General features: G+C 37.1%; 1 protein-coding gene across 1 annotated transcript; it reads right to left on the bottom strand.

Moving 5' to 3' along the window:
- Positions 1 to 4,193: 4,193 nt before the first annotated feature.
- On the bottom strand, positions 4,194 to 15,433 carry LOC128541168 (paired box protein Pax-6-like). Its single transcript, XM_053511425.1, has 8 exons — positions 15,356 to 15,433; positions 14,497 to 14,622; positions 14,107 to 14,277; positions 10,494 to 10,576; positions 9,791 to 9,944; positions 9,589 to 9,659; positions 8,674 to 8,791; positions 4,194 to 4,355 (listed from the first exon to the last, which is right to left on the bottom strand). Exons 2-8 carry the CDS (start codon positions 14,603 to 14,605, stop codon positions 4,258 to 4,260), a joined length of 804 nt encoding a protein of 267 aa, XP_053367400.1. The 5' UTR covers positions 14,606 to 14,622; positions 15,356 to 15,433; the 3' UTR covers positions 4,194 to 4,257.
- Positions 15,434 to 20,962: the final 5,529 nt, after the last annotated feature.

Genomic DNA, 20,962 nt, shown 5'->3' with positions numbered 1-20,962 from the left:
TCTGGAAATTGATTTAATTTTGATCAGATCATTTGCAACAATACCTTGGGGGTCATAGGACTTTCTAAAAAAAAAAAAGAAAAAAAAAAGAGGCAAAAAAATCATCCTATATCTGGTAAATATGGGAACTGGTGTGTGTTTATCCATGATGCACACTCAGTAAGGACAAGATAAATGATCATATAACGTAACTTTTTTATTTATATTGGCATTTATATTTACAATTTATGTTTAATATTCAGTTTGTCAATACATTATATACTGAAATGTATAACTATTATTTGACGTAAGTCACTATCTAAAAATATGAATCTATCATAACCAAAAAAAAATAAAAATCAATATAAAGCAATGGACACCTTCCTCAGTGTGGTGTTTAATGCAACACTTGTCACACACCTCTCAGTTCTCATTTTACCCCCAAGTTACACATATATACTAAACATCGTACCATAAGTCTAGTTGCCAACTCTCACAGCTACACCACATTCAGTATGACTTCAATAAAAACTTTATATACATTCATTTTTTTTTAGCAAGAGTTTAAAAACGACAATATAATAAATATATTTATAAAATTACCAGTAAACATAAGCAGTATAATTTAAATGTGTGAAGATTCATTTTCAGACTTGTAAGGAAGCCCTTGTTTAACCACTTAGTTAACAGTAATTTTTCTGTTTGGTAACACAGCTGCTTTAAAGGTAGATGCAGTTATATTAATAACCAAGCCAGGAAACCTTCATAAACAGGATCCCTACCACATAGCAGTTGACACACATCCACCAACCCCACATCAAAGCACAGGAAGTGAGCTGTAGGAGGTAGGAAGTATACATAACTGGACCAACTTGCTTTCAGCATTTGACTAGACAACAATTTTTCATTTAATTACATCTAATTTGTTTACTGCAGATATTTCATGAATCATATATATATATATATATATATATATATATATATATATATATATATATATATATATATGCAAATCATCCAGCCAAATGTACATAAGATTTACAATAACAAAGCTTGAAACTACAGGAAAGAAAAGTTTTTAATTTGTCACTAAACTAAGTTTATTTCAGGTTTTATGGTCACATGTTATTATTATTATTATTATTATTATTATTATTATAAAAGCACCAAGTTCTGCAATTAATACAGAAACAAAAATCATATTTGAACCTCTGTTTTTCTTTACTGTGTATGCATAGGATTGATTATTATCACAGTTTTTATAATAAAAATAGATCTAGCTGCAGCAGCAGTGGATTCTTTGTGGTTAGTGGTTAAAGTCATGAGCTAGTGACCAGTATGTTGCAAGTATCATTCCCAGCACTAACAAAGGGCTCTCGAGCAAGGCCTTTAAATTAGCTAAATAGAAATGTTTAGTCTTGATTCAGAAGTCTTCCAAGTTTCTTGCAAAACTAAGAAAAGGACCAGGTATACAACAGCAGCCACAACAGCATCACTTAAAGCCCCTTTGTCTTTATTACTTTTATTTCACAGATTACTCTCGTCAACTGCGTTCTCAAGGTTGAATGACGTAAGTAATGTGGTTAAAATACGAAGCATGATTAAGACAATTCCTGTTACAACATAACAGGAACTGCATGTGCGTAAATTAGTTAAATGAGAACCGAATGGAGTCTGCACATATTTTTTTTTATTTTCTTATAGGGTATCATGGGACCTTGTTAATGATAACATCTATTTTTATTTAAAATTGTAAGTCTGGTATTAAAAGTACAGTTGGATCCAAGCTGTGTTTTAACCACAAGGTAGCAACAATGTGTAAAGAAGCCAAATTCTTTGATATTAAGAATTAACCTGCAAAACTGGTATGTTGTAATGTATAGAAATAAGTGTTGCACATTTCCTGTGCTCATTGTGATCGACATTTTTAAATGGAACTAAACTAATATGGACTAAACTTCACAGAGTGCAAGAATGTGTAAACACATAGCAGCACTGCAGCACCAAGTAGACAAATGATAGATAGTGATAATCTTTATTCTGCCTTCCAAACTGTGCAGCTTCTTACCCAGACTAATAATGTTATTAGTGGTGGTGGGGGCGGGGGATTATGTTGGTCTAGTGTGTGTGTGTCTAAAATGAGAGAGAGAGAAAGAGAGAGAGAGAGTGAGATTGTCAAGGGTCAAGCATCAACCATCTTCATAGCATTTGCCTCAATACTATCATGTAATAAAAACAAGGAGAAACGCATTAAATAGATATTCACTCTCCTGACAGTTAATTATACCATATTGATCAGGACTCAGAAAAATAATAATCTAAATATATATTTTTTTTGTATTGTCCCTACATTATACACAGGACAAAGTCATGATAAACATTACAACTTAGCCAGACAACATATTTTGCAATCATTGTAGGCCTGTTTGTTCTGTTAGAAATATGCACAAACATGACTGTATAGATAATGCAGCTTATTGTTCAGATAATAAAAAAATATTCAATAAATAAATAAATAAATGTGAACCGAGATAAAACTGCCAATCTTGAGCAAGCATGTTTTTGCTAATTACACTTTTACGTCCACTAAGCACATAAAAAAAGTTTATATTAATTGGCTATTCACAAGAAATAAAAAATAGAGATCCTAATACAACTTAATATGCATTGTTTTGAATTACAATAAAAAAAAAAAAAAATACATTTTGATAGTGCACATTCATTTTTAAGAATGTGGTTCAGGTTGCATTATGTTTTTTAGATTGTCCATCTGTCCATCCATCCAGGACTCAAGAACAAAGTGATCGAATACTTGTAGCATTTATATGGATTTATCCCTGTGACCAGAAGATAAACTGGTTTCATTCTAGAAATTATTTAAACAGGGTCAAGGTCACAGTGATGTCAAATGTCAGGGAACTTGAAACTTATTTTTAAATGACTAGCATAGTGTAGGCAAAGCATCCATTGATGTATTTTTACCAGTTTAATGTGTTGTCTTTTGACGTGGAATAAAACAACCCCTTAGTTTTACTGAGTACACATAGATTTTTATTAAAGGGTTCAGTGCATACACAAAATAGGTTGACTGCAGGAAAAAGACACTTTTTTTATACTTACATGAAAAAAAAAAAACAATTGCATTGCATCTGTGCCCTCAAACACACACATGCACATACACTATGTACACATTCACAAATTTAATGAGTATACAGTATACTAAAAAGAGTACACACATCAGAAATCATACCATTTAAACATGGTTACACAAAAGATGGCAAATAATATGAATAACTATCAAATGTTTTTTTACGGTTTAAATTAAAGCATGGTGATATATCGGGGCAAAAAACAGTGATAAGAAACTTTGGATTGTCAAGTGTTTTTGAAGAGATTCTTAAAATGCAAGATGCATAATTGGCGCTGATTGTCACTGGCTTTGTAATGCGTACTTGATAGTCGTTCGCTGTAGTGCATGCTTTTCGACAGATGTCAGCTTTTGACACAATGGCTCTGCTGCAGTGTTTTTACAATATGTTTGCTGACTTCCTCTCACAGTTTCTGTATGGTGGAATCCCCCCTATCACATATTCACATGTGAATAAATTTATCTTCTGTTTAAAAAAAAAAAAAAAAAACTACACACATACACATGCACTACATGTGAAAAGTCCACATGTGGAAGTATGCGAAACATATTTTTTTCAGTCTTTAAAAAAAAAAGTGTAAATTAAAAAAAGATGATTTAGAAATTTACCAAAAGTTCATATTCACAGCATTTTTCATTCTCCAAATCTCCCATTATGAAACTATTCTAAAAGAGTTTTGTAAACAAACTTACATGATTTCCTTTTTTTTTAAATGATTTGTGTAACTTAAAAAATGTTTGCGTGTCTCTCAGCTCATGAATGGGGACACAAACTTAGACTTACTCATCAGTAAACTTTCTGAATAGGCTCAATCAAAAATGTAGCAATTTTTCAAATTAATCCTGATAACACTTGATTCTTGCGAATTCAGTCGTCAAAGTTTAAACAGCAGAATATCAAGCATAGTGCATTGCAACCATGTCGTGCTGGTGACAATGCAATATAGGTTACAAAATCAGAAAGTTACAACACTTTTGCAGAATGCATTAATCTTGAACGGTAATTCATATTATGTATCCCTGTGAACTCTAGACTGAGAATTCAGAATAGCTGAGTCCATGAGTGTTCTCTTCAAGCTTTTGTTTCAGACTCCATCACTTCTTTATATGCTCATGAATTGCTTTTTTCTTCACTGCAGTCGGGCCCAGTACTGGCCCAAGTTCTGGCCCATGTTCTGCTCATTTATTGGGACCTGGACCGGTACTGAAATGCCAGGTGTGATCAGACCTATAACACAAAACAGCAAATGAAGCGTTAATCAGTTCAGATCAGTTACTTCATTGACATGATTGAGCTACATGCCATGTTGCTGAAAATAATTATGAGTATAAATTCAAGTGCATGAAAAACTTGATATATGATACAGTGGAACCTCGGATTACGAGTAACGCGGTTTACGAGTGTTCCGGAAGACGAGCTAAGATTTTTAATAAATCTTGACTTAAAAAACTAGCGTTGTCGTGGTTTACGAGCTCCGCGTATCATGTATAACGCATGCGCTTCTTGTTTTGACACCGAGCGTCGCGTCATCACAACTGAGCCAACGGTTTTTCTCTCTCTGGCGCTGCGGGTATTCATCTCCCCTGCTGGGTCTTAGTGCTCGTCTCTTACTGGTATAATCAATCCGTGTGTGTGTGTGTGTGTGTTTTCTTTCTCTTGCACTGCAGAGCGTGTGTGTTATGTGTGTGCGCATAATTTGAAACGGCCGGTTCACACACACACACACACACACACACACACGCTCTCTTTCTCTCTCGCCTTTACTGTGTGTCAGTGGTTAAATGTGTGTGTTTTTCTTTCTCCTGCGCTGCTGAGTGTGTGTGTTATGTGTGTGCGCGTAATTTGACACCGCGCAGGTTCGCACACACACACACACACTCTCGTCATTAGTGTGTGTCCGTTTTTGAGTGTGTGTTATGTGTGTGTGCGCACGCGTAATTTGACACTGTGCCGGTTCACACTCTCAGTTCTCTCTCTCTCTCTCTCTCTCGCCTTTAATGTTTGTGTGTGTGTGTGCACATAAATGGAAACACTTATTGGTCGGGATTTTTTACTTTTTCTAAGGTAACATGCAGGTTAATTTGTTTTATTTTTACTTTATATTTTGTGTTAATTATTTTTATGAATTTATTTTTTGGGGCTGTGGAAAGAATAATTTTAATTTTCATTATTTCTTATGGGAAAGTGTGCTTTGATTTACGAGTGTTTTAGAATACGAGCCCGCTTCCGGAACTAATTATGCTCGTAATCCGAGGTTCCACTCTATTTGGTTTATCAAGGTATCCCCATTCAAATTCACTCTACTCCAGCATTCAGTTATGTTTAAATGCTTGTCTGTTTCAATGATTATTTGGTTATTTATTGCAAACAAAATTGACATCCATGTATTAAACAAGATATGTTTAATTGTCCAAATAGCTGTATTGAACATAAACTGTACTGTAGGTGGACTTGTCCTGACATGGATTGTCCTGGAATCTCAGTATTCCTCCAAAATCTTTCAGTGAGGAAAAAACAAACAAGGATGCTCTTTCCAGACATCATTTTTTACATTAAAATGAAAAATAAAACAATAAATAGCAATGTCTCACTCACTTATCATCTATACCATTTTTTCATGTTTACAGGGCTGCAGGGGTCCGGGAGCCTATCCCTGGAGACTTAGGGCACAAGGCGAGGATGGGGGTGCCAACCCATCGCAGGGCACACACGTAAACACACTCACATGCTCGTTCACACACTACTGGCAATTTAGGAACATCAGTTAGCCTAATCTGCATGTCTTTGGGAGGAAACAAACCAAACACAGGGAGAACATGCAAATTTGATTCAAGATTTAAGATTCAAAGAACTTTATTAATCCCAGAGGGAAATTGCATAATTTTAAGTTTTAAGCACACAGACCCCGAGGTGGGAATCGAATCGAATCGAAAGGCAACAGTGCTGACCACTAAGCCACAATGCCACAATGCCACCTAAATAGCAATGTGCAAAATATAACTTTGGTTGTCTCCTAAACCACAGTTCCTCAACATCACTTCCATTCATTACAGATGCCCTGTTGACGTTTTTATCAAGCATTGTGTAAGATGTGATAGGTAATGTGGTGTTAAGTTAGGATACTTGAGCAAAACACAGATACACGTCAACAACAACACCAACAACAACAGTGCACCTCCTGTCCCTTCTAAAAAGGGTGGAAAATGGCACCTTTTGTTTGAGGACATCCATCATCTTTTAAAAGATACTGGATTATGTCCTTCTTTACAGGGTGTTTCTAATAACAATATCTAAACAGATAATTGAATCTAATTTCTATTCAGAATATTTATATTTAGTTGCATTTTTTAAATAAAAGGATTGTGAAAATGAAAAAAAACAAAAAAAACAGAAAATCAATCAGAGTCATTGCATTAAATTTTGGCCCCAAAAAAAAAGAATCCACTGGTGTACAAACAACCGGACATCAAAACAGGTTGGGAAAGAAAAATCACAGTTGATGAAAGAGCTGTGAAGAAAAGCCCAGTGACAACAACAACCTGCACAGAACAGGGTAAAAGTATTACAATCCACCTTGCACGGAATATTTAAATTGCTACAGAATGCAAGCCAATCGGAAGCAGCAAAAATCAGACTGATTTCAAACTGGAATACAGAGATGAGTTACAAAATTCTGGAACCAAGATTCACCCTCTACCAAAGGGGATGCGAAAGTGTGAAGAAAGAAATGATCTGCTCATTGGTCAAGAACTCATAAAGTGAGAAGTGTGGTCTTATTACAGCCGGTACAAGAAGTCATTTCAGGTTGTTACTGTGCAAGGAAGCAATATTTACTGTTAAAGGATTATTTGCTTTAAAGTAATAATACTGTATTTGCTTTAACTTTTTAGGTCACTGATGGCTCAGGGGTAGGTGTCAAGGCCTGGGGTCCCTTCCTATACCAGTCAGGATTAAAGGACACCCTTAGTGCCTAGTGTATAGCAAAAACAAAAGTATTGGCATTTCTATTCTCACACATTCGGAGGGGACGGTACAAGTGATACTATGTGGGTTTCCATGTTTATTATGGGTCAATGACGTGACGCCCCCTTTTTCTGTCCGGGTTAATTTTATTTTGCAGAAAAAACTAAAAAATACATAAAAATTTTTCATCTACTTGTTATACTACTACTTGGTGCCAAAACACCATATGGGGCGACCGCCCGGCCTTGACTTTAGTTAGGACAACTGGTTTAAAAACACTTTAAATCAACTTAAATATCTCCCTTTTCCTAGTTGGCATAATTTGAAACATGTTTTACATCCATTAACAAAACTATAAAGCATCTGCACATATATTTCTATCATGATATACAAACTAATGTTGTCTAAATTATGTTGATTCTATCCATTTCATCCGGGGCGACCATCAACAAACCACAATTTTGGGACCTTTATTTTAAAAAACATCTCAAGGATGGGATACTGCATCAACCAGACACAAGTGAAGACCCCCTGGAAACAACTGTAAGGTAAATCAGTCTCTCTCATATAGTAGGAAAAAGCTGTTTTTTAACTGCTGTGATGTCGTAGTCACTTTTGGTCATCATGTGGGGCGACCACCCCAAAACTGTGAATTATAATTATTTTCCCACAAATCTATATTTTGATGATAAATTTGATAGTGCTTTGTCACTAGCAGAAGTTTGTTTGGTTTCTGAGGAAACTGTTAGCCTGTTATACTTGAGTAAACTTGAAAACATCATATGGGGCGACCGAGTATCATGTGGGGCGACCACTGCTGAGTTTTTTAAATGATAGATATATGTCCTATATTTGTAGTTTTCATATCCTATACATCAATTATAGACATAGAGTTAATTGTTTAAGTATAATTATTTGTATATTTTATCTTTTTTTTTCTCTAAATTCAGCAATTTTCCATTCCTTTTATGGGGATAAACATTTATTTTAACTGGATAATGAAGGAGACTCTGATATTATAGAATAAACTTGTGAAATAATGGTTTTCATAAAATGAAAGGGCACTAAAGTTTATCTTTCTTCATCAGTTTATCTACTTACTGATATGAGTTCAACTAGTCTTAATGATACATAAAAATGTGAATTTTGAGATGTATTACGGTCGCCCCAGATGACTTTTTTAAGGCTATGTTTTATTAACTTAAGTGTAAAAACACTAAAATGACATTTTTTTTTACTTTTCTTTATAAAGGCATGTGTACACTACATTCCAAATGTTTAGAAAATGGCCAAACATATCCATATTTTTGGTATTTTAAAATTGGCCTATTAAAAAGTCTTATCCGTCAATGACCCTTATAGAAACCCATCCAAATCATTTAGATTTTACTGTTGTTCCAGTTTTCAATATTGGTCTCCACTTTTGATAGAAATGTTCATTTATTCATTTATTTTATAACTACTAAACAGTTATAATAATTATTTTATTCAGTTTCCATCATTTATATTATGTATTATTAGTGTTTCTAAACAGTTAAACTGAAATTGACATACATACAGTATGAAACAGGACGGATCTTACCTGCGCTGCTGTTTCCGGTAGGCGGGCCTGGGAGGTGAGGGGAGGGGTAAGAAGACGGCTCAAAGGATTGTGGGGCAGAAGGGGAAGGGGGCAGCATGCAAGGATATGATGGGGCAGCCTACCCAGACAATTCAAATTCATGCCATAAAACAGAAATTCACAATAAAACATAACCGGAGTGAATATTAAGGAATAAGGAATTAAGGAAAGAGTGGGATGGAGAAAAGAGTTTTTCTTTTTAAGAATGAAATGTATTTTTGACAGAGCAATGCTGATTATTTATTGTTTTTTTTGCCATGACTCTTGTGTACTGTTAACCACAAGAGGGCCTCATTAGCTTACAAACATTACATGCTCAGAATGCACTGTATGGACAAAAGTATTTATCCAAACCTGGAATGACTTTGTATCCAAACACATACTGTATAATTCAGTAGGGAGTTGTTCCCCTGTGCACTGGGGCACAGTCATGTTGTTATAGGAAAGGGCCTTCCCTAAAAAGTTGGAACCATTGCATTGTCCAAGATGTCTTGGTATGCTGGAGTATTAAGATTGCCCTTCACTGGGGATAATCGGCCTAATTGAAACACTTGAATTCAATAATTATCAGATTTGGCCAAGTACTTTTGTCCATATAGTGTATGTACAGTATAATATTTTTCCTAAACCATATTTAGTGATTATGCTGTAGTACATGCCACTGAAATTACACTGTAAACCTGCATCCTTACTGGTAAATAATGCAATGTAATCATGACATCATGACCACTAAGGACATCTTGTAGCTATTGAAATGTAGTATCACAAATGCAATTTATTCCATTTTTGTTCTCTTATAATGATTATGTTTAATTGTGGCTTGGGTTCTGCAGGATATTAATCAAAATAGCACTATATAAATCAAATAAACATTACCTGTACTCCAGAATAAACAGAGAGGGAACTGTAGCTAGGAAGAGATGTCTCACTTTGAGTAATCATGGAACCTAACACATACAGACAGACAGACAGACAGACACACACACACACACACACACATGCAAATACAGAAGCATTTAGATCAAACGTTTATACCATGCAAATAGTATGAGTAGTTTAGTGTTGTAGGAATACACACCTGCAGTGTTGCTGTGCTGCTGATAGAGGGCTGAATTAAAGGAAGTGCTAAGTGGAGTAAGTGTTTGGGTGCATGAAGTTCCACTCCCAGATTTCTTCTGGTTGCGCAGCTTCTCTTCCCGCCTCCATTTGGCTCTTCGGTTGGAAAACCACACCTGTTAGTCATTTGGGATGTGAAGAGACATACAGATGTGGCACATGAGACTTATTAGCTGTTGGATTAAAGCTACTGTACATGTGGTAAATCTCTATCCATCCATCCAGGAACCTCTGTAGTTCAACTAGGGGCCATGGAGGCCAATGGTGACCATTGACCAGGTCAACATTCACACGTCTTCACGGCAAAACGAGAAACATGGGACTGCCAGTTAGCTTAATCTGCATGTTTTAGGATTATTGGAGGAAACCCATCAAGCACATGCAAGCTTTATGCACCCAGAGGTGGGAATCGAAACCAGACCCTGAAGGTGCAAGGCAACAGTGCTACGCCAGTACGCCACTACCGTGCTGCCACATGTGAGACATAGTACATATTTATACTAATGCACATAAAGTCTTAAAGAGATGAGTAAAAACTCTGGTTTTAGGAGAAGCTTGGTCCTTTGCACCTTTTTCCAGGCTTGATTGCATTACCATGGCATTGACATTACCATAACGTATAATTAAACTAGGATTAAAGGAAATGCAAGATCAGAACATCATACTTGGATCCGTGCTTCTGGGAGGTCTATTTTATTTGCTAGGCGTTCTCGTGCAAAGACGTCAGGGTAGTGTGTCCGCTCAAATTCTGCACAAAAAAAAGAAAAGAAATAAGAAAGAAGGTCAGACAGAGGAGCTCACAACATCCAGGCAAAACATATATGAACAAGTGCTTTCTTTTACTAAAATCACTTGAGACATGGAATCAGGGCACTTATTCTGGTATTGTACAGTAATGCCATTATTTTCTTTCATGTATTTACACACATTATGTATGCAGGTGTCTGTGGGGTGGGAAGGATGCTAGAATAGTTACAAAATGCGAAATCAGATATTAAATTAAATATAATCAGGTCCATAGGTATTTGAACAGTGACTCAGTGTTTATAAATTAGGCTCTGTACATCACCATAATGGATTTAAAATGAAGCATGTCATTGACATACATTCAGTAATGTATGTTTAGGAATACATTTTTTTTTTAATTGTTTATTAGTTTTTGTTTCTCCATTTATTAGATCGTTCCTTCATTACATTTGTGGTAAATTTGTGACATTATCCATCGGTACTGTAACATGCTGTCCTATCATTTTTGTAGCTTTTGACTGAGTCTGAGCAGAAAGTACGTCTCTATATGCTTAGAATTCATCTTGCTATTTCTGTTAGCAGTCAATTATCAATAAACACCAATGGCCCAGTTCCAGCAGCAGGCATATGGGCTCGTGCCATACTGTAAAACAGCTCCCACCCTGTGTGACAGATGAAGTGGTATGCTTTGGAACTTAAGACCTTCTTGAGAAAAACAAAATAGCCATGAAGTGAGCGTAGCATTATTTATTTGGTCAACATTTTCTAAATATTTTTTTTTTATTATTATTTTTTCTCATACAAATACATATAATACTTTTTTACTTATTTGCTATGTAACGATTTTCTCCCTAACTTAGTCGCATCCAATTTCCACCCAGCGAGAGTTCAATTCAATTTAATTTTATTTGTATAGCACTTTTAGCAATTGTCATTGTCGCAAAGCAGCTTTACATAATTAAAAGAATTATTTAAGTTTGTATGAGATGTGAATGTGTATGAATCAAAATAATATGATAGTCCCTGATGAGCAAGCCGAGGACGACAGCGACGGTGGCAAGGAAAAACTCCCTGAGATGGTAATAGGAAGGAACCTTGAGAGGAACCAGACTCAACAGGGAACCCATCCTTATTTGGGTGAAACAGAAAGCAGTAAATGATCTGCATTTATACAGTGTGTAGGGTGGGAGGCAGTTCAGCTATAATAGGTGATGTTAATTGATGTTAATATGGAGTCCAGGTAGTTATTGAAGACCCAGGTAGACTTGTAAGAAGTTCCAGTCCTGAACTATCGAGCTGTCAAGTCCCCAGAGAAACAGTTGCCAACACCAGTCGAGGCCAGAACCATCTTCTAGGTAGAGAGAACCATACCCAGACACCAGACGCATCCCAAAGAGACACACAGGGCATCCATGTGACGAGATCACCAACCAGAAGTGGGGCACCAGGATGGGTCAGACAGGTCCGGAGTGGGTCTGCCAGCCCACCCTGCTGAGAGAGCGTAGCCAATCAGCTCTCTCCAGGGCCCCAGCTGTGGGAGGCTAGACCATTAACTGGGAATCAAACTTACAGTCTCCAGATGAATAGGGCAATCACTTCACCACTTACATGTTAGTTGTGGGACAGGTATGACAGGGACAACCAGGGTTCAATCTAGGAACCGCATTTTTCCGCATTTTCCAGCAGGCATTGCTTTCCTGCAATCAAAGATCCAGGAACTGATACTGGAGCATCGTAACTCTTGATCCCTGCCCAGTATTCTTTCTATCCTTCTAATAGGGAACCATGAGATTCCACTTAGACTGTCCAGCGAGTAGGTATGGAGGATGTCAGTGAAACCCCCAACATGAAATGCATTTCTTCACTGCTGCATCAACACTGTTCCAAGGGGAGGCATTAAAATTTTAAATCCTACTTACTGTTCTGCTTCTCCATAACACCATGGCTGTTTTCAAGATGCATGGGTGTTTCCATGATGGCAATTGGTATTAGAATATAACTATATTTAGATCAAGAATATTGCCCTATTTGGACCAGGTCCCTGTTTAGCCTCACCCTAGATCATGCTTTCCTAACTTAAATCTTGTTGTAGCACTTAATCTGACCCTTCTATAAACATGGGGCTAAATTTATCACTCTATTATACTTTATTGGATACTATTGTGCTTGTTGATAATATTCAGTCAGGATACCCTGTGCACTTTTAGAATCTGATAGATTACAAGTCTCTGGATGAACCGCAAACAAAATGGCCACGAGCATGTACTTACTTGGGTGTCATGCTTTGCCAACAATCTCTAACAAACAAAGATCAACTTGGAGTGTAGGAGAACAGGAATTTACAATGGTCCTTTTCACCCTAAAATTATTTCAGGTTCTCAGATGTCACAGATGCCATTTAAGTGATAGTTCATAAGGACAACAGTACGAAAGCTATTCCAGACATCATGGTGAAATAAGCCTAAATAGTATCATCCTGAAAAAAGAAAACTTTAGATGAGCCTATTTACACATTTCTGACTCTTCCAAGAAAAACTCATTAGGTATCTGGACCAGATCTGGCATTGGACATTTACATTTGGGCATTTGGCAGACGCTTTTATCCAGAGCGACTTACATTTTTATCTCATTACACATCTGAGCAGTTGAGGGTTAAGGGCCTTGCTCAAGGGCCCAACGGTGGCAACTTGGTGGTTGTGGGGTTTGAACCTGGGATCTTCTGAACCGTAGTCCAATGCCTTAACCACTGAGCTACCCCTGGCCCCACTGAGCTACCCCTGGCCCCACTGAGCTACCCCTGGCCCCATTAGACCATGCACAGTCAGCTTAATCTCAGTCTACTTTTGTCCCCTCCTTTCCACTATAATAAGTAGGCCACAGAATCCAGTTTCTGGATGTTTCTGCACAAAGACCAAAAGGACTCAGTAATAGACTGAGGACTTTCAGAAGACAAGATACAGCAGCCTCAGCCAAAACATGTATATTTGTGAGTCTGACTTTTCAGCCTCAATGTCCAGTTGTGAACTAGTAGTCTAGGAAATAGTTCTGAATGAAAGATCCCCCGCACAAAGGCCTGGTACGCCCTTTAGTTGAAAATGGTATTTTTCTCTTTGACTGGATCCAGTGCATTGCCCATTGGCCTTGCCCAATTCCTAATTTCAATTCCTTTGTGCAGAAAGCCTTCTATGATTGGCGTGTATGTGATATAATCCTTTAGGATGATCACTCATTGCTAATATTATAAATGGAAAGACAGCAGTTTTCTAGGAAATACCTGCCAAATACCCTATCATTATTGTTCTTACAGAACGAAGAAAAAAAAAAAGCACAGATTGCCACAATAAGTAAAAAAAATTACAATAATTATATTATCTATTATATTATAAATTTGGTCAATATTAGTGGTTTAGATGAGAAAATTATGCATTTGGCATATCAAAATAAACAAAATTTTACTAGAATAAAATCATTACTTTACGACAGACATCCAGGATAGAATTCACACTCACATCCCAAAACAGAGACTTGTACCTTTCTCCAGCGCTTCAATCTGCTCTTGAGTAAAGCTGGTCCTGTTCCTCTGCAGTTTTCTCTTTAGCTGCAGCCTCAGTTGGGATTCTTCACCCTCGTCCCTGTCCATCTGCACTCTTCCTCCTCCTGTCCCCATCCCTGTGTTTGTGTCCACCATGCAGCCATCAGACACTACAAAGAAGAGGTTTAGTTTTCAAAGTGACACTTTTTCCCCAAGTCAATTATACATAATCAGTGCAAATTCCTAGTCAATAATTTAAAGTAAAAATGTTGACAAAAATGCAACATTTGTTAATAAAGTGCAATATACTACATGAATGGTCTTATGCAAACAGGTTAAACCTGATGTGCTTTAAACATATTAATCTTAAATGCTGTAAGTAAAGTCACCTGTGCTGTGATGGGAGGCAGTGGTGTTCTGCTGATGGTACCAGTCACTGGGCATGTTCCAGTTCGAACTACTTTGCAAATTCAGCATTGTTAACTTCTCGTACATCATACACTATGTCCTTCAAACTAGAGAGGAACAGAGATGAGCATGTAAGCAACAAAAATTAGCCGTGACCTCCAACTATTGTGGACCGTGCGTGCGTGTGTGTGTGTGTGTGTGCGTGTGTGTGAAATATAGAGAGCAAGAGAGAGACAGAGAGAGAGATGGCATGAATCTACACAGGTCTGGCATTAAAAAGAATTAGCATCATCCTGACAGCAAAAAAAGCTGGAATATGTTATGTGAACAGAAAGATTCCTCTCATGTTGGACAGTTATTTACTGGGCGAACATAACTATTGGAAGAGCACTGCATTAGAATTACATGTAGTTATCTCCCACATTTACGGCATTTGAGCTTAAATATACATAAAACATCTAAATGGTTAATGTGCGCATGTTAGAGTGGTGTAATAATTTAAGTAGGTTTTAGTAGAATGTGAAAATGTGGCATCATTAATTTATATAATTGTAATAGGTTCTTTTTCATTCATTGTGTATTATACAGTAAAATACAACCAGTCCAAATAACATTTATGAAAACAGGCACAAATGGACAAACCTGCACAAATAACTGAAATGGACTAACTGAAAATAAGGGTGTGAATGCCATAAGACAATCATGTTCAGTAGCCCAGGTCCAATGTTTTTTTTTTTTGTTAAGTTGTCTTTTTCCCATGACTATCCAGACAGAAAAATCAGCAGACTCCTTTAATGACAGTAAAATGCAATTTAAATAAAAGTTAAAACAAAAACTTACCAAATGTCGATTTATGCACAACACGTAGCGTGTGATACCAAAGTCATTGCTCTTTATAAAAGACAGAAGTTTTATCCTGCTCGTTCTGTTTGTTGACACTGGACTGTATGTTTGTAAGATAAAGAGTGAGATATCAGGGCAAAGAATGGAAGAGAGAGAGAGAGAGAGAGAGAGAGAGAGATGGAGTTAGACAGAGTGGAAGAGAGTGAGATGAAGGGAGGGCTCCAGAGAGAATTGCGTCTGCGGGCACTTATGTCCTCAAAGCAAGAGAGAGAGAGAGAGAGAGAGAGAGAGAGAGAGAGTAGGTGACACAGTGAGTCAACATCAGTGTCAAGTTTAAACTTAATGTCACAGAGGGGAGGAAGGGAAGAGAAAGAGGAGCAATGGAAAAACGAGAGAGATAATGGAGAGTTTCATCCTTAAGAGTAACATCCTTACTAATCCATTAGTTATATACTGTAGCAGAGTCTTGATAGGGTAGGTTGTAGATGTGTAGGTTCCACGATATAATATCATGTTTGAGTATTGAAATATTTTGAATTATTTTTTTAGATACGTGTCTAATCATGTGACCTCTTAGAGTAATACGTGATACTTAATACGGTAATTATGTGTAAATTTGTTGTATGCAGGGCACTATGTGTACCGTGTCCCAATAACAGTAGCAGCCATAAATAGAATTGGGATTAAGCAAGGGTTATTCATTATTACCCAATAAATATGTGCAGTCTGCTCAAGTTAGCCTAAACTTGTTAGAATTTTTCTAGTGAACTGGATTTGAACCTTTTAAGACTTAAAATTATTTTAACAATCTCCATAATTTGAAAAGCTGTGCAAAAACCTACAGGTTAAAAAGCTGTAATTAATCTTGTCATGTTTTATTGAGGAGATGCAATATTGAGGTCATAGCAGGTAATATAAAAAGGGTTCGCGTTTGCATACCCTTCACGTGTGTCCTTCTTGATGCATCATTTCATTTTTTAAGATAAAAAAAAAATTATTCCTTTTTCAAGTTTGTTCTGTACTGACATCCAACTATTTCCCTAACAGCACATATATGTCTGGTATACAGTATGTGCGTACTGTATATATTGGGTATGTAAAGTTATAATATATATAAAGTTACATCAACAAAATGTCTGCATTTGATTAAAAATGTCTACCAGATGATGTTTGTGTGATGAATCCAAGCTAATACTATCCAAACTAATAAAAACTTGCTGACACCCAAAGAATAGCTTCAGATTTCACCCCCTCCACCATCCACAATACTCTATTCTTGCAGATCAACATTAACTGTACTGTGTCAGTTCGTCCTACTTCCCATTGAAATGCTTATGTGGGCATTGGATTACTGTATGGGCCTTGTACAGTGGCAACCTGGCAGTCACAAGACTTAAACCATGCAATCAGCAGCCCAGATCCAGCACTGCCCGCTTCACAAATTTGTGTGTATAGTAAAGAGAGACAAGGAGCTTTCACATCGGAATGAATGCCATCAAAAAGAACCTCACCACAAAAAGAAGCAGGAACAATAACAGTAAACTGTAGGTAGTACACATCACACTCCAAACAGTCCAGATTCTCCAGATATATATATATATATATATATATATATATATATATCAATATATATATATATATATATATATATATATATATATATATCAATGAGGCTGGTCTCTTTTGACAAAGTGTATTGAAGTGTATTAGTGACTTAGGATTTATTTCTTCTAGGAATTTGTTGTTCTTTGTAGTGCATTTACTTTGTATTAATATAACTAAATAATGCTGAGAGATACAGCTAACAATAACTTTTATTGTAATACAAATGAAAGAGATAAAGAAATAAAAAAAAGAAATGAATACATACATATACATAGCTGCGAAATTCAGTGCTTCTTTACAGGTTTTGGTACCTCCTAAGATATGATATAATAAATAAATAAATAAATAAATAAATAAATAAATAATAATAACAATAATAAATAATATGAAATAAAGCGCTATTTTATTTTGTCTATTGTTGTATGGATTTGTAACGCTGCTGGACGTGTCTTTGTGTGCTTGTGTGACTGTGTAAATGTGCGTATGTCTGTGTATTCGCAGAGCTGCATATAGCTTTAGGGCATGCAATTTTTTTGGAACTCGTTAGTTCATTCCTGTCACCCTCTTTTTCTCTTGCTTCATCTCTCCCTAACCCTCGTTCACACACACATGCGCACACACACACACACACGCAAACACACACACCATCTTTCTCTCTTGGTCACTTGCACTATTCATATTGTTTCTCTAATTATTCTGTGATCTGCCTCTTTCTCTGTCATTATTAATGACAGCCACTTTTTTTTCACATTTTCCCTCTCTCTTGTTCTACAGAATCAAATCTTATATCTTATTTATCCACATTCCTCTGCTTTAATAGATTATTGAATATCTATTGTCTCTCTGTCTGGCTTTCTCCTATCCTATAACTTTTGCACATGTGTGTGTTTGAACGTTGGGAGTGGTTGGGATTGGGGGGGGGGGGGGCGGGTTGGTATTATGGACAGAAGAGGCCAATCACCATGGTAACAATGCCACGGCAAATATTCATCAAGTCTTTAAAAGCAAAAAAAGAAAGGAAATACCTCACCACATAATGTGAATAAGTAACATAAAGTGAATCAGATCCACATTCTGCATCCACAGTCTGCCGGGTCACGTTCTGTACTGTATATACAGAATGTGTCTACACCTGCGTGTGGTTTGCTGGGCTTTAGCACATCAGCTTATGTCATAAAAAGATGTTTCTTTCCTTTAGTGGAGGGTTTCACAACTTTTTTCATCTTCCTTTCCAGAACTCATTCTTCCTGCTGTTGTTTCTCCAGCCCTCTCCCTTTAGCTTCCTCTTCCATGATTGTGTTGCTGCAGGCGACACCGTTGTGCATCGTCCCTCGCCTTCCCCTTCACCCCCCTAATCCCCCCCGTCCCTGTCACCTTCAATTGGGTTGTGAAAGAAGATGCAAAGCCTGGGGCTGACAGAGAGAGAGAGAGAGAGAGAGAGAGAGAGAGAGAGAAAACATTGTAGAAGAAATGTAAGCAGAGCTAGACCAATATACAGAGCAAAAGGTACAAGAGAAAAGCAAAAAAGCCAAGAACCTTCTGTGTTTTTTTTTATCTTTCATCTGTTACTGCATATTTTGTCAGCTCCCCTTTATTTACAATGTATATCTCTAAAGTGCACAGATTACCTGATAAAAATGCAAATAAAAGAAACAAAGGTGTACAGGGTAGAAATCTCAGCGAGAATGACAAGTGATGGCATGGTGTGGCGATCTGCTTTGATCTACCATACCTGCTGGGACACAAAAATGTCAGGAAATATAGCTTTAACAGATTTAAATCAATAGGGGAAAAAAGCGAGAAAATAATATATGAAAAAGAAATCCTATGATGAAATGAAGAGATTCTTCCTCCTTATGAAAGAAGATAGCATATTAAATCCTTTCAAAAATGTTCAGCGGTACTGTATGTTGATGTTTCCACATGCCCTATAAGTTCATCCATAACAACATAAATACATTACAGTCAGCTGCAAAACAAGCCTGACACAAGGCCATTACATGTGGTAGTACAACAAGGTCCTCACCTGCCTAACATCAGAGTTGAAAAGACACAGGATGCACAACAACCAGCAGACCTTGAACGGTGTAGCTGGAAAGTCTAGTAGGAACCTGACTAGTAAAGATAGGCCTTAGCCTTTTCATTTCCTAGGCTTTTAAATGTTTGGGAGTATGAGGCCAAATGCTTTGATAAGCCATCAAAGCCCTCTTGAACCTGGGTTGGGAGTAAAAAAAAATCCAAAAGAACTATAAATCTTGCAGGACCTCCATCATCTCAGGAGTTCCAAAATGCACCAAACATACTAAGTGATCTTTGGATGCTGATGAGGGTTTGATGGCAAAAGCAGACAATGCCAACATCCTTGCACAGAGCAGGAGGTATCCTAATCCCAAAAGGGAAGGATTTAAAGGACTAATCTGCTGACAGTTTTGCTAGATTAGTCTCCTAAACATTCTTCTAAAAAGACTAAATATTCGTCTCAGTGCCAGCCACTCGAGCTGTGGAAGTACCTGGACAGACACCACTTATTAACATTTCTATACAGGAAGCAATAGATTCAGGAATTTTTAGGATGTCTGGAATAAATCATCAACCATGATCTGATTAAGGAAGCCAAAGTAATAGAAGATCATTCCATTTGGTGCTTTTAAATCTTACTAACGTCTTTGGGTCAGCTACCCACAACTTTCCCTGAGCTGTGTTTGAGCACTTTGGAGTTCCATCAAAACCTTGTCCAGGCCTATTTTTATGACCTCCACAGTATATATGCAAGTCTATATGAGACTACACTGCAGCATGCAATATCTGAAAGTAGCATCATGGTAGACTACACCTGCTATTCAAGGAAGTTTTTGATAGTGGGTGGCTGGTAGATCCCAGATAAAGTCAAGATTATGGGTTCCACCCATCAGAGCATATATGGACAATTTGAAGACACTTACTCCAGTCAGGGCACGTACCACATATTTTCTTAGAAACCCTCAGGAAAATGTTAATTTGTCTCAAGTGACAATTACACTGAGTAATTACAGGAACATTTCCATGATGAAGTGAAACCTGCGGTATGTCAGTGATCCAATTCCAATAACTGACTAGTTCATCAATCTGGTCATTCAGCACTCGTAAGCCACACATTATAAAGGAGTGTTTCAGAAATTCCATTGTATGTAAGCTTACTGTAGCTTACTAGTTAGATAACATACTTAATTTAGTATGTTAGTCTTTCAGCTGCTCCCCTTGAGGGGGCGCCTTCCGATTTTATCTGGGCTTGGGACCAGCACTACATCCAGTGGCTGCGATTTGGGCATCGGCTGTGGAATCAAAACCTGGTATTTCCACACTCACTTATCTATTTATCTTATATTATCTAACTGGTAAACTTGACATGCAGGTAGGGATGCAACACGTATTTAAAAGACTAACTCATTCAATTACTTACTTATTGTCTATACCTCTTTATCCTGTATTCAGGGTTGCGGAGGCCTGGAGCCTATCCCAGGAGACTTGGGATACACCCTGGACACGGTGCCAATTCATCGCATGACACACATACACAACTACGGGCAATTTGGGAACGCCAAGTGAAATTGACCCTGTCTGGGAATCGAACCCGGACCATGAAGGTGCAAGGCAACAGTGTTAACCACTACACCACCTTGCTGCCTGTATTTGAAACAGATATGCAAAACTCTAAATGATTACCTATACATACAACATGCAAAACAAAACAATGCCCTATAACAATTTACAATTACATTTACAAATTAGGGAGAATTTAATTAACCATAATATCTGCACCTTAATACTTTCCTGACCAAAAAGTAGGGTTTTCCTAAATGATGGTAAATGTTCATTTGGTGATAGTAAATCTACTATTATTAAGCAACATTAGGCTAACCCAACATTTTATACAACCTAACAAGCTTTTTACAGTCAGTTACCTCACAACCATTCCCAGACATAACATATAACAAACCCTCCGGGCCTCTGAATTTCACA

This window comes from Clarias gariepinus, chromosome 14 (assembly GCF_024256425.1).
Source record: "Clarias gariepinus isolate MV-2021 ecotype Netherlands chromosome 14, CGAR_prim_01v2, whole genome shotgun sequence".
NCBI lineage: Eukaryota > Metazoa > Chordata > Actinopteri > Siluriformes > Clariidae > Clarias > Clarias gariepinus.
Note: the sequence above shows the minus strand (reverse complement) of the source record. Positions and strands in the feature narration are given on the sequence as shown.